This window comes from Lutra lutra, chromosome 13 (assembly GCF_902655055.1).
Source record: "Lutra lutra chromosome 13, mLutLut1.2, whole genome shotgun sequence".
Taxonomy (NCBI): domain Eukaryota; kingdom Metazoa; phylum Chordata; class Mammalia; order Carnivora; family Mustelidae; genus Lutra; species Lutra lutra.
In genome coordinates, this window is record NC_062290.1 from 10,098,708 (window position 1) to 10,112,331 (window position 13,624).

At 45.0% G+C, this 13,624-nt stretch overlaps 1 protein-coding gene across 3 annotated transcripts in view; it reads right to left on the minus strand.

Annotated features, from left to right (window-relative positions):
* The window catches only part of DOCK8 (dedicator of cytokinesis 8), a 205,506-nt gene that overhangs the window by 30,832 nt on the left and 161,050 nt on the right, over positions 1 to 13,624 (minus strand). For all 3 annotated transcript variants that reach the window (XM_047699090.1, XM_047699089.1, XM_047699091.1), the window contains 7 exons: positions 11,120 to 11,265; positions 8,852 to 9,034; positions 8,348 to 8,480; positions 7,286 to 7,373; positions 2,891 to 2,987; positions 1,426 to 1,560; positions 249 to 401 (listed from right to left, as the gene is read on the minus strand). In XM_047699090.1, the coding sequence (XP_047555046.1) occupies positions 249 to 401; positions 1,426 to 1,560; positions 2,891 to 2,987; positions 7,286 to 7,373; positions 8,348 to 8,480; positions 8,852 to 9,034; positions 11,120 to 11,265 (935 nt within the window). The remainder of the gene's footprint in view (positions 1 to 248; positions 402 to 1,425; positions 1,561 to 2,890; positions 2,988 to 7,285; positions 7,374 to 8,347; positions 8,481 to 8,851; positions 9,035 to 11,119; positions 11,266 to 13,624) is intronic.

Below are 13,624 nucleotides of genomic sequence, written 5' to 3' on the forward strand. Positions count from 1 at the left end.
TTAATCTACCTATATTCACTCGGCTATCCTTGAAACACACAGATGGAAATCACTGCCTTCACCAGTCTCCATCTTCACTTCTGGTTGCAAACTCAAAAGCTGCTATCCATCTACGTCGTCAACCGTCTCCCCGTCATATGCAACCGAAGGAAATGGTGATCCCACAAACTTTCCCTCAACCAATGTTTGCACTGACTTTGGGCCACTTGCACTGATTGTGGGTCCCCCCCACTGGTGGGAGCTCTTACACTGGTGGCTCCAAAGCTGAACCTCATGAGCAGGTAGAGGGTGGCACAGGCTTGGTTCCGGGTGACGTCCATGCTGCTGCTGCAGTGGTGTAAGACTCGCTGGCACAGGTCCGCACACTGTTCCACCTCTTCCTCAAACAGCAAATCCCCGAACTAGGAGAGACACAGAGGCCATGAGGCAGCCCTTGGCCCCTTCGTATTTTGTCTGGACTGGATGTCTGCTGAAATAGGCAATGTCTGCTGGGACAAGCAGAGAGGCTAGAAGAATTCATGCATTGTTCCATAAAGAAAATGAGCTCCTTGAGTCCGAAGAAGAATGCAAGCCACAGAGTCCACCTAAGATTTAATTATGAACCACACAACTAAGATCAGGGCTGTGTAATTCACTGCAATGTTATCCAGGCTACATGTACCAGCAAAGTCACCTCTATACAGAATGACCTATGTTTCCTGAGCCCCCGGGAAAGGACTGGTGACTAAGAAAAAGAAAATCATCCTGAGAAGGGAGAGCAGAAGAATCCTACTTTCTAAATGTAACTGATCCCGGGGTTCCTGGCTGGCTCAGTTGGAAAAGCATGCTACTCTTAATCTCAGGGTCATGAGTTTGAGCCCCTGCTGGGTGTAGAGATCACTTAAATAAATAAATAAACTTAAAACAAAATGTAAAAGATCCCATTAAGCAGGTACCAACTGGGAGTTTTCCAATCCAGGGGGAGAAAGTAAACTGCATTAGACCACTTGATGTCAGGAAAATCTATATTCTTCAGGCTATGAAAAATTTACTTCTAAATCTTCTCTCATTTTACGACAAGACACTCTAGAAGACTTACTGATGGCGTTCTCGTTTAGGACGGTAATCTCACCCAGATGCGGTACTGGAAAGGGTGAAAGGTAAGGGTGTGAGGTTGCATTTGCTCTCCTGTCTCCAGTGAGTGGCCATGTCAAATGCCTATAGTTCTGCCCACATTTTAAGCGGGAGACCCACTGACTCTCTCCTGGTGACTTCTCAAAAAATCAGGGCATTCGCTTTATTCTTAGAGAGGCTTAAAACCTTTACCTTGATGTCACTTAATACCATGCTGTGTGGGTTTGGGGACACCTGAGAGGAGAATGTGTGAAATCAGATGAAACGCTCAGCTCTTAATTAGGAATAAGAAAACAAGCATCCCGTGTTTACCTTGGCAATGAGAGCCCGGAGTGTCGCAAAGCAGTGAGTCAGGTAGGTGGTGCTCTGATCGCAGCTCAGAGAATTCACCAGCACCCTGAGAACACCTCCCAGCAGGCTGTCTTTACAGTCCAGAGCCGAGCTTGCCTGAGGGGAACAGAAGAACAGCATCACTGAATCCCTGAGCGGACGGGTGTAGACACAAGTGGGCCCTCTTGACAATTAGCACAGCGATGCTGACATCCCATCTCTTAGTCTAAGATCTTCAGGGTTTGGCCACCACACACATCATCCATTACCATTACAGCTGAAGACCTATATCCAAATGACTTTACTCTAAAACTCCCAAATGATTTGGTAGTTATGCCCAGGTCAGGCCTGCTACACTACGTTATGAGGCACACCTCCCCTCCATCCCAGACAAAAGCTCTTGGAATGTTCTTCCTTTATATAGAAGGCAAAGCTTTCCTTGTGGGCTTCAAAGCACAACTGTGGGCTTCCCAGTACAAAAGGGGCTGCTTGATGGCAGCAGTGTTTCCAAATAGAACAGCGAGACTAATCCCACTGAAGATAATGACAGATAAGTGCCATTTCTTTGGGAAAAAAAAAATCACTGTGAGGACTGGTAAGTGTATAGCAATCAGAGCAGTGATGGATAGAGATATAATCAATATGAGGCCAAGTGTTTAAGATATTAAAGACACCACATACTTTTTGTCTTTCTGTTTCTTTAACAATTACTTTGATTTTAGACCACTTAAAAGTAGGATAACTAAGGTTTCCCTGGGTTTCAACAATATTTCTTTTTCTAGTTCCCAAAAGCATCACTGGATCTACCTGAATAAATGATTTCTCACTGGAAACATGGTGGGACTCATTTCTCAAGTTCACCAAAACCCCATTATCTCCTAGACTTCTTGGGAATTTTTGGAAACACTCACTTAGCATATAAAATTGTCTTGTTGCAACGTTCATAGTGGCACTATGCTTTTCTGCAGTGGGGATGGCAAATTCATGGTACAAGTGATTTTCCTTCCCCAATTGGGGTCCAAAGTAGACCTCATTATTCAGACCCAGCACCTCTGCCACTGGTCCAGTCATAATCTTAGCTCCCATACGAGATGTCAATCTTAATTCAACTGGGGTTGTCCCATCAAAAAACAAAAACAAACAAACCACCTTAGCTCTCATCCCTATTCTAGATCATCAGCTACAAGCCCCCATCTGTGTTATACGCTTGATACACACTTGGCATATTTAACTACAGGATCACCTTGTCAACACCCAAGGGAGCAGCGAGTCAAAGAAGCCAGAAGAATGTTGATTATCTCTGGAATTTGTAAGGTGAACAGTATCGTAAATGGTTAAAAAAAAAAAAGGCATTTGGGGATCACATTTCTTTCCCAGTTACCTATAAAGAGTTCCTTATTAAATTCCAGTAAACATGTCCAACAGATCAGGTGTGTGTTGTCCTCACCTGGATAATGTTCTCCTGCATATCCAGGATGATTAAGTTTGCTTCTGTAGCCAGATTGCCACTGATCAGGGCTTCTTGATCTAACTCTGCCTTTGTTCTAAGAAAAAAAAAAGGTAAAATTAAAGAGCCTATCAAAGCCGGCTGAGGTCCAGTGATGGCAATCTGTGCACCAAGGCGTAAAGAAATATGCTGAATAGTCCATCGTGAAATGAAAACAGAGGAGGCAGCCACAGGGCACCAGAGAGTGCAAGGCGCTTTCTGAGATCAGTGCCTGGTAAAAACCATTTTTTAGGTCAAGTCTCCAGGTTATCTGCAGCCCTACTACTATGAATAATGATGACAGTTAGAGAAATAGCAAAATGGGGAGAAAAGCAATTACTGGTGGCTACTAGCCACCAGGTGAGTCAATCCGAAGCTGGTGAAGCCTCGGGCCATTCCTGGGTTTCTTGCATGAGAATCAGCTCTAGATGGGAGTCAAGAGAAGCCTGTGGCACAGGCCAGAGGGAGTGGGGCAGGGTGTGATCTGAGCTCCGCAGACAGCAAGGGAGCTGGATGAAGAAAGCTGGTGCTTCTGAACTGGGGCAGGCAAGAGTCAGGCTCTTGACGTCCCAAAGACCACCTTGGGCGGTTGCTTGGTCAAGTGCGGACCTTTTGTTTTTTCCCCAGTGGGCAGCAAGGTGGTACTCCTGCGGGACAGCAGGTTCATCTGACATCCCGGTGGGTGTTACCACCCACGAGGGAATGGTAGGGAACAGGAAATTGCCTGGCGCTGCTTCTCCGCGAGGTTTCCGTCTTGAGGAACCAGAACATTTCAGTGCACTATTCAGGCACTATATATTCCTATAAAATCTAAGTGATGCTGGAAAGGGATATCTTGTAACATCTAAATTTAGTGGCCAGAAAAGGGAAGTGTGAAGATGTCATTTCCCCAAGATGCCCCAGAGGCTAAAATGTCACCCCAGGGGTTGGGGCGTCAGGATGTGAGCCCACAAGTCTTGACCAGGACCAGCACCTCGTTGTTCCTGAGTCCCCTTCACCCAACTGTGGGAGCTCTGCCACTGCTTATTCCCTGCTGAGGGCTCAGAATAAATATTTCCTTGTGTTTTAAATGTTTTCAAGCCAGGGCGCCTTGGGGGCTCGGTTGGTTGAGCGTCTGCCTTTGGCTCAGAGCATGATCTCAGGGTCCTGGGATAGAGTCCCGCATCGGGCTCCCTGCTTGGCGGGGAGCCTGCTTCTCCCTCTCTGCCTGCTTGTGCTCTCTCTCTTTCTCTGACAAATAAACAAATAACATCTTTAAAATTTTCAAGCTTAGGACAGGGTCTTGGGTCCCAAGGGGTTCTACGTTGTTTTTCATTCTGCAAGTGATAATATTTGCATAAGAAAAGTGAAATACAGAAGCTATTTTTAAAAAATGTATTGGTAGATTTAGGTTTTGAGCAGGGCGATGTGACAGAAATGTAATGAAGAAACAAATGTCATTCTCCATTTTGCCGTAGCCACACTAAAGAAAGCAAAAAGAAACAGGTGAAAGTAACAGAAAATATTTTTTTGACCCAATACAGAAAAAGAACTGTCCATGTGTAATCACTATGAAAATTACTAATGATACCTTTTCCAGTTCTTCACTGGTGCTAAATCATCAAAATCTTGCCTGTATGTTTTACTTATAGCACTAATGAGGCTACTCTATGGGACAAAGCAGACCTAGATCTGGTTTTCATTTTTGTTGTCAAAGTTTTTCAATCGTGGTAAAATACACATAACATAAAATTTCCCATTTGAACCATTTTTAAGTGTACTGTTCAGTGGTATTAAGCACATTTGTATTTTCTTGCAACTCTCATTGCCACATATTTAGCTTTTAGAAAGCCTACCACCCAGTCCTTTAAGACGCTGGCTCTAAAACTGGACTGGACAGAAGAATTACCTAGAGAGTTTTACCGAACACTGACTTCTGGGTCCTACTGTGGGAGGTTCTGAATACATTGTTCTGGGGTCCATCTGGACCTGGGCAGCTTTAAAATCTCTCTTGGTGATGCTAACCTATAGTCCTGTTGAAAATGACTGCTCTAGAAGAAACAGACCCAAAATAATTGAAAAATGATCTGAAAGAAAAAGGTGAAAGACCCCACTATTATAATTACGAAAAGTTTTTCAAATAGCTAACTCTCACTATGGTTTCTCTCGAAAAAGAAAAGAAAACAAAAACAAAAACAAAAAAAAACCCAAAAACCCACATCACCCTGACTGGGGAGTGCTGGGAGGTACTGCACGGAAAGGCTCAGTGTGGTGTTCTTTCTTTTTTTATTATTATTTTTTTTATTTCTTTATTTGACAGACAGAGATCACAAGTAGGCAGAGAGGCAGGCAGAGAGAGAGAGAGAGAGAGGAGGAAGCAGGCTCCCTGCGGAGCAGAGAGCCTGATCCAAGGACCCTGGGATCATGACCTGAGCTGAAGGCAGAGGCTTTAACCCACTGAGCCACCCAGGCGCCCCTGTGTGGTGTTATTTCTGCAAGCAAAAGGGAAAAGTTTCCCCAAACCTCAGTTTATGCAGCCCGGGTCAAACATGTCTTGTTAGGCTCCTCTCCTAATCTCAGCAAGTAAACGGCCCAACCCCCTAAGTGGTTCTATAGCACAGAACTCCACATGCATTTCTTTCATTTTGTTTTTGGGGGATGAAAGAGGGGGTGCATGATCTGAACTAGAACATATAGATTCTCAGAACCGAGCATCTTAAAAATCAGTTGAGGCAACAAGGCCCCTATATTCCCCCAAAAAACAAAACAAGAGAAATGCACGCGGAGTTCTGTGCGCCAACAATAAAATACCACAGCAAATGGATATTAATAACCAGAGCAACAAAGGGGCCTTCTCAGCAACGTCTGCGATAGACACGTGTTTATCTCCTTCACGTTTTAAAATAACCTTGACTCTCAAAAGTCCCAGAAGCGGACTAGAATTATCCATTCTTGTGATGACAACAAAGAGTAACCATATTTACTGATGAAACAGCACTGTTATTCAAGTCGGGCTCCAACCCCACACCCCGTGATGGGGGCTTCGTACCCTGTGGAGATGTGCTACCTATCCTTTGTGTGTCAAGCGTGTGGGGTGGGGCCTTGAACCATGTAATGTTCTGCTCAGTGAACCCCGAGATTCATCCGGCTACCTGCTGCAAAGAGGAACAGCACAGGTGAGCTCTCTTCAACATACATAGTGGCACGTCTTATATATTCAAATTCTTACACGTTTATCTCAGACACTGCAATCCAAGCAGCAGGATTTCTTTCGTTTTTTATATTTTTTGCTGATAATAGCATACATTATCTTATGTATATGTTATATATAGTGTATGTGTGTGTATAGAGAGAGAACCATACACACACCCATTGTAGGAGATACAGCAAAGTATAAAGAAGAAAACATCGATAACCTTAAGGTCCAAAGAGAAGGACCCAAGGAAAACCGCTGTTAATATTTTGGTAAATTTCCTGCCAGTCTTAAATAAGTATTTACCCTAAGCAGCTGGAGATTTAAGATTCTATTCCAAAATCAAGTGTCTGTCCTACTCTTCCAACCTTCATCATAAGCATGTCCTATGTCATGCAATTTTTTTTTTAATTTTTTTATTTTTTCAGCATAACAGTATTCATTATTTTTGCACCACACCCAGTGCTCCATGCAATCCGTGCCCTCTACAATACCCACCACCTGGTGCCCCCAACCTCCCACCCCCCACCCCTTCAAAATTCTCAGATCGTTTTTCAGAGTCCATAGTCTCTCATGGTTCACCTCCCCTTCCAATTTCCCTCAACTCCCTTCTCCTTTCCATCTCCCCTTGTCCTCCATGCTATTTGTTATGCTCCACAAATAAGTGAAACCATATGATAATTGACTCTCTCTGCTTGACTTATTTCACTCAGCATCATCTCTTCCAGTCCCGTCCATGTATGTCATGCAATTTTAATACCAACCTAATATTTCTCTACAAAGTTCCCTATTCTCGAGCATTTAGAATGTTTCCATTTTTAAAATATTGAGCGATACTGATGTAAATATGTGTGACCGCACATTTTGCACACTATGAATTCAAACTATGTGGTCTCGGGTCCCCTGTCCTGTCCCCTCCAGCAGCTCCGGTCAGGCTATCTGACATTGCTAAACACTCGTTTTCTTTAACTGCTTAGCAGTGCCGTCAAGTTTTCGGAGCTGTGAATCATAGCTCCTTATACCTTAGATCTTCCTGGGTGCCCGGACAGAGCGAATTTACACAGGTAACTCTGTTTCCTTTCCTTACCCTTGGAAGGATACAGTTGTTTTAGTAATACAAGTAGCCTGGGAAAAAGGGTTTTAGATTTTAGGTAAAAGTAGCACAAAGCTGCTGAGTGACGCACTTATCTTGTTTCTCATTAGCTTGCCGCCAATGTGTCTGCTCCTTCCTCCATCTCAAATTTTCACTGAGGCCTGGAAATCGGTCATTCCCTAGGAGTTAAGAAATGCATGAGAGGAATGTGATTAGCATGAAACCCTCCAAGATAACCAGAAGTTCCGTAACCCGCTCGGTGGAGAGGACTCAGCACCGCAGCACCGTGCCTCTGGCTAATTAGAGCCCATGTTGGACGCTGGGTGGGGGGCGGTGGCGGCAGGGCAGGGAGACAGGGCTGCCTGGGACCCCGCTGCTTGCACTTTGATGGACAGCCTACCGTTTTAGAACCCTTGCCTTTCTGGAGAGGGGGTGAGCATATGTGCCCTGAACAGAGGGTCCCAGTGAAATTGGGGTTCTCAGTGAATTACTGAAGAGGAGAGTGTGGGGAGGGTGCCCCCTCCCCAGCACTATAAGAGCTGAGCTTCTCCCAAGTTCCTGGCCACTGTGTCCCATCACATGGAACAAGCTGTCACCCTGTGTAGCTTGGAGCACGGTGACTAAGACGGAGCATGCCTGAGCACCTCTCTCTACCATATAGCAGCGAGGTCAGCCTTGATGAGATCATTCCTGGTGGGCCTGGAACACTCAGACACCCCTGTGGCTGGGGGGGGGGTGTCGGTTGTGTTCTAGAAATGCCCTGAATGATCTGGGGAGACAATTTTGGAATCAGTATTATCCAGTGTCTTGACCATGCTTCACAAAGATGAGTCAAATGCCCCGGGAGAGGCTTTGACCTTGAGGGCGACCACATTCCATCTATCCTGTGACTCATGTCCTTGGAGGTGACCTGTACCACGGACAAGTCTTAAACAGAAGATGCATTTGGGGACATTTCCAGGGTTCCTGTGACCTCAGGATAGCAGCCTTCCCTTGCAAGCACAGAGCAGGCACAGAATCTGGGAACCGGTTTGCCTTCGTTACCCTGACATCTTAGGAAAGTGAGTAGGTCTACTTGCGTTTAAGGATGCTTCCCTTCACCAAGGGTGTAAAACCCGCTGATGGGAAGCAGGGAAGGGCAAGGCCAACGTACCGGGAGCGCGGCAGCGCCGCATCATCTCCCCGCGGGCCCCTTCCCCGCGGAGCAAAGCCTCTTCCAGCCTGGCCTTGACGTCCCTTGACTTCTGCAGGACTTGGGTACTGACTTTGTCAGAACTCTGTTTTCCCTGGACAGGACAGAGGCAGAAGGATGTTTAGTGTGGTGAGATCTCTGTCCATGGGGAGAATCCTCAAAACACAACATACTCTGTGGTGAACGGCTGCCAGTTTGGACACATGCCCCCAAGGAGAGGCTGCTCAGGGGGTCCCGTGGCTCAAATCCTGCAAATGAGAATGGGGTTCTCTCTGCAGAAGGCAGAGATCCTTCCCCTGGGAAATGGCCGTACCTAGAATGCAAAGAGGTTATGGGTTTTAGTACAGAAGTGAGACCAATAGATGATGCTCCCGTTGTCCCGCAGCCAAGGGGAACCGTAGTAACGACATTGACCTGAACGTGGGAGCTAAGAGCTGCTGTAAGGCTGAGCCACCTCACGCTCACCTTGTACTCGAAACACGAGACGCAGATGAAAAGGAGATCCAGGATCCTGTTGAGCTGCATGGACGGCAGGTCGGCGATCCACTTCCTGATGAGGCTCTGGTCGGCGTTCTTCATGATCCAGAGGAAACAGATCATGAGGTTGCGGGTCGTGTCGGCGTTCAGCATGTTGTACTGCCTGTAGGGCTGCAGGGAGGCAGAGGCTGAGGTGGATGCGGGGGGAGGAGTAGAGTGACGGGAACCCCAAAGCCTTCGGGAATGCTACGCTCTTTGAACACAGGCATTGCCCTTTGCTCCTGGCTGAGGAACTGTTTCTAGGAACCCGGCCCTTCCTGGGCTATGAAGCAGCCTTCCCTGAGCTGAGGGGCTCAGCGGTGTCTGAGCCAGGCTTTCGGGCCCATCCCGTGGGCTCCCTCCATCTCCGGAGCAGCGTGGTCTGGTGGTCTGTCCTGCCTTGACCAGGGCCCCCCAGTCTCAATGATACAAAGGAGGCCTCCAAACTGCTAAGATTCCAAGTATTTCTCCTTCCAGCTGGACACCGGAGGGCTGAACTTAGGGAAGAGAACAAGACTAGCCAGGATCCAGAAACCTCCTAACTGTGTAGGAATTAACTTCTTTGTCGGAGTCCGGAGGATAATACGAGGGTCACAAGGTGCTCGGCAAAGAAATCAAATCCCTAATTTAGTGCAGTCCTCGGTGCTGGGACTTCCGGGACAATTTATGTTGTCCTGGAGGTTGGAGGGTGGGGGCTCAGGCTATTTGCTTGAAGACCCCAGTCCCAAGGGTTCGATTTTGAGTCCCGAGTGCGCTTTCCTTACTCATCCAATCAAGACAAAGACCAGTGTACCGTATCTTTGGTTCACAAGGCAGTGTACTGACACCCAATGGAATGTGAACTCCCCTGTTTCCGAGTATGTGTGAGAAATGTTGGTTTGGGATGCGAATGGTAGAGCTTCTGAAATTAGCTGAGTTTTCCTGAGTATGGTGACAAGAAGCTATGAAAACCTTAGTGATAGGGGGCACCTGGGTGGTGGCTCATTGGGTTAAAGCTTCTGCCTTGGGCTCAGGTCATGATCCCAGGGTCCTGGAATCGAGCCCCGCATCCCGCTTTCTGCTCAGTGGGAAGCCTGCTCCTGCCTGCCTCTCTGCCTACTTGGGATCTCTCTGTCAAATAAATAAATAAATAAAATCTTAAAAAAAAAAACAAAAAACAGAAAACCTTAGTGGTAACTTCCCAGGGAAGATCTTCTAGCTGTGAATTCTGGGCATCTGAGGATGTCCCCTTCAAGCCAAATAACAATGTAAAAGGCACCGACTCCCTTGGGCCACTAACTTGGGTACGACGCACATTACTAAGGTGAAGGAGGTCATGAAACACAGCATTTCTCCAACGGCAGGATGATGAGGGAGGTCAACTCTCAAATGTCTTTTCTCTTTCTTACATCCCTGCCTTCCAGCCCTCCTGGGGGTGTCCTGGTGGGGGTTAGGGGTTTGCTTAGTGCTGGAGGGAAAAGAGGAAAGCCATCCAGCAGAGAAGAATACTGAGGTCTAGATGCTGCCTTCCCAGGAGAGAACGAAGGGAGTTCTCTGCAGATGTACACCCTATGCTGAGATGCAAAGTTAAATTAAGCTGGATGGTGAGGCACTGTCACTATTTCCCAAAGGAAGAGTCAGGGCTCCCGAAGGAACAGAGTTGCCAGCTCAAGGAAATCAGACCCTGTGTTCCTGGAGGTGCTGCTCTTTAAGGCCAGAGTCTGTGCAAAAGCCTAGAGCTATCCAACTCTGTTTGGGTTCCCTGGTGACCCAGAAAAGCTGAAGTCTTTTGCCAAAGAAGTACTCACCCCCAAGCAACTGGCCCCTTCAATCATTTTTTTGGAGGCAAACACAGTGTAAATGATAAATATAAAATAAATATCGCTTAGCCTCCCACCCGAGGGAGGCTTGGTTTGATCTTCTTTGTGCTGACCCCAGATAGCCCAAGTTCGCCTCTTTCTGGTGTCTGAACCTTGAACTCAGGCACCATTGCGACTGCCTGGATTTGATTCGTGGACCTACTGCTGCATCCAGGACCATCTGGGACTACACTGCCTCATCTGAGCCATTTCACGCTGATGCCCAGGCTCCATGCTGATGCCTTTCAGGGCTGAACAAAGAGGCAGGAATCTCGCAGCCTGCTCGACTCTGGGTCCCAGTAGGTAAATATAAGAATAAGCCCATCGGAAGATGGGACACAGGACAAAAAATAAACTGGAGAAAGGTGCACCAACATACCAAGGAAGAAAGTATGGTTCCACTTGTCTTCGAATTAAAATTGTTTCCGGCGATGGCCAGCGCCACGTTCTGGTTAATTGCACTGGTTCCTTCTTGGTCTTCATCAGAGCCATTGGCACGACTTTTTCCACTACGGGCATCTGCAGCTGTAATGAAAACATCAGTGGCCTTACCATACCATCCAACAATTGTGCTTCTTGGTATTTAGGCAAGGAGCTGGAAATTTATGCCCACATAAAAATCTGCACATTTCTAGTGGGCAAGCTATCCTTCAAGCAAGCAAGCTATCCTTCAGTAGATGAATGGAAAAACAAACCGTAGTATGTTCAGACAACGGAGTATTATTCAGCTCTAGAAAGAAATGAGCTATCAAGCCATGAAAAGGCATGGAGGAAGCTTCAGTGACTGCCAGGGCCTGGGGGAGAGAGGAATGATCGGGGAGAGCACAGAGGAATTTTAGGGTAGAGAAACGAGTCTGGTTGATATCATAATCATGGATACATATCATTATATATTTGTCCAAACCCACAGAATTTACAACCCCAAGAGCGAACTCTAATGTAATCATGGACTTTGGGTAATTATGGTCTATTTCTATTGGTTCATCAGTGGTAACCAATGTACTACTTGGTACACTGGGCTGATGCTGACAACAGGAGAGGCTGTGTATATAGGGGGTAGGGTGTGGGCGGCATACAGGAAGTCTCGATACTTTCTGTTCAATTTTGCTGTGAACCTAAAGCTGCTCTTTAAAAGTCTTTAAAAAATCTTTGCTGATGAGAAGCCAAAAATCAGTATTTCCTTATGTCTCCTACCCAATGCCCACAGAGGGACTGATACTTATTAGTCACTAAAGTCTGCACAGTAATTACAAACCTGATGTCAAGTGGGGCACCTGAGTGGTTCTGTTGATTAAGTGTCTGACCCCTGATTTCAGCTCAGATCATGATCTCAGGGTTATGAGACTGATCCACTCATCAGGCTCCTCGCTCAGTGGGGAGTCTGCTTGAGATTCTCTCTCTCTCCCTCTCCCTCTGCCCCTCCCCCTGACAGGTGCACTCTTTTTCTCTCTAAAATAAGTAAATAAATCTGAAAAAAAAATCCTTGTTATTAATTGTACTGCTAAACTGCTACTGTCTCTAGGAAAAAGCAGGCAAATAAAAGAGACAAAATGCTCAGCAAAAGATTCAGCTGGAAATTAATTTTTCAAACTGTAAAAATGAAAATTTTCAAAACTTTCATAACACTTTCCTGTAATATAATATTTTACAATTTTTTTCTAAGTTTTTATTTAAATTCCAGTTAGTGTAATAGTGTAACATGGTGTAATGCTTCAGGTGTGTAATATAACATTTTTTATTCTATTCATATGTTTTAAATAATGACCAAATAGAAAGGAACCCATAATTACAGAACTAATCTGTTCTTTATAAAATAACAAGCTAATGTCACAAATTTGGCAATAATGTATTAAATTTCAAATGTCTGAAATGTTAATTTATTATCTGTATGTAATATAGATATACCTATGTTTATATGTAGGTCTAGATGTCTGTGAACAAAAAAAGGTCCCACCACTTGAAAGGCTGGTTTTTTACTACCAATGACACACAAAGTTTTTGCTTAAGCAGTTTTTAGAAAAGTGTATTAAAACACTTGCAACTCATTGATTCGTTAAAACTCACATTTTGTTATGCTTGTCAACATTGTAAGTATTTGGATCTTCGATTTTTCAGGAAAATTAGATTGCAAACAGTATATCCTTCTGCTAAAATTCTGAAAACAGAACTCAAATATTTTTAGAACTCAGTGTTTTAAAATAATAGCTTATTATTTGGGGTTAAAGGTAGCCGAGTTCTTAAACAAATGGTAAAATGAATAGCCTGTGGCCTTTATGTAAGATCTGATAACATTATCAGATTTGAGGATGCATTCTTACTTCCCCCAAATACCCACAGGGTCATGGTTATAAAAGACAGAAAGAAGGACATTTGCTTTCATAGCGTTTTATGGTCTCTCATTTCATCCTTATCACAACCCTAAGATGTAGACATTGTTACCACATTTTTACAGTTGAGGAAAGGCGAGAGAAGGCTCTGAAAGGCTGAGGAATTTTTCAAAGGTCAGGTGTAGCCATAAATGGGCTAGAGTTTGAATTCAGCTGTATCTTTTAAAAAAACTATATCCTTCTTAGTGTTATCAATCTACAGATTCCATATGTAATAGGTAAGCTATATTAGTTCTAATAATAGAATACTTTCACTGTTTTCCCACTTGTCAGCTACATCATGACTATAAAGGTCAAACCCATACATCAAGAAACCACTGAGATTTAAAAGCTCGGGGGCCAAGCGCTGAAAAGCTCTGATCCAAAGGGACTGATTTGGGAAATTCTCATCAACATGGACACACAGGAGAATGTGTGCTAAAGCAGTTTCCTGCTTTGGGAACAAATGAGTCATAGGTCTTTAAATGGAACTTTCTAGAAACTTTCAGCAAAATTCT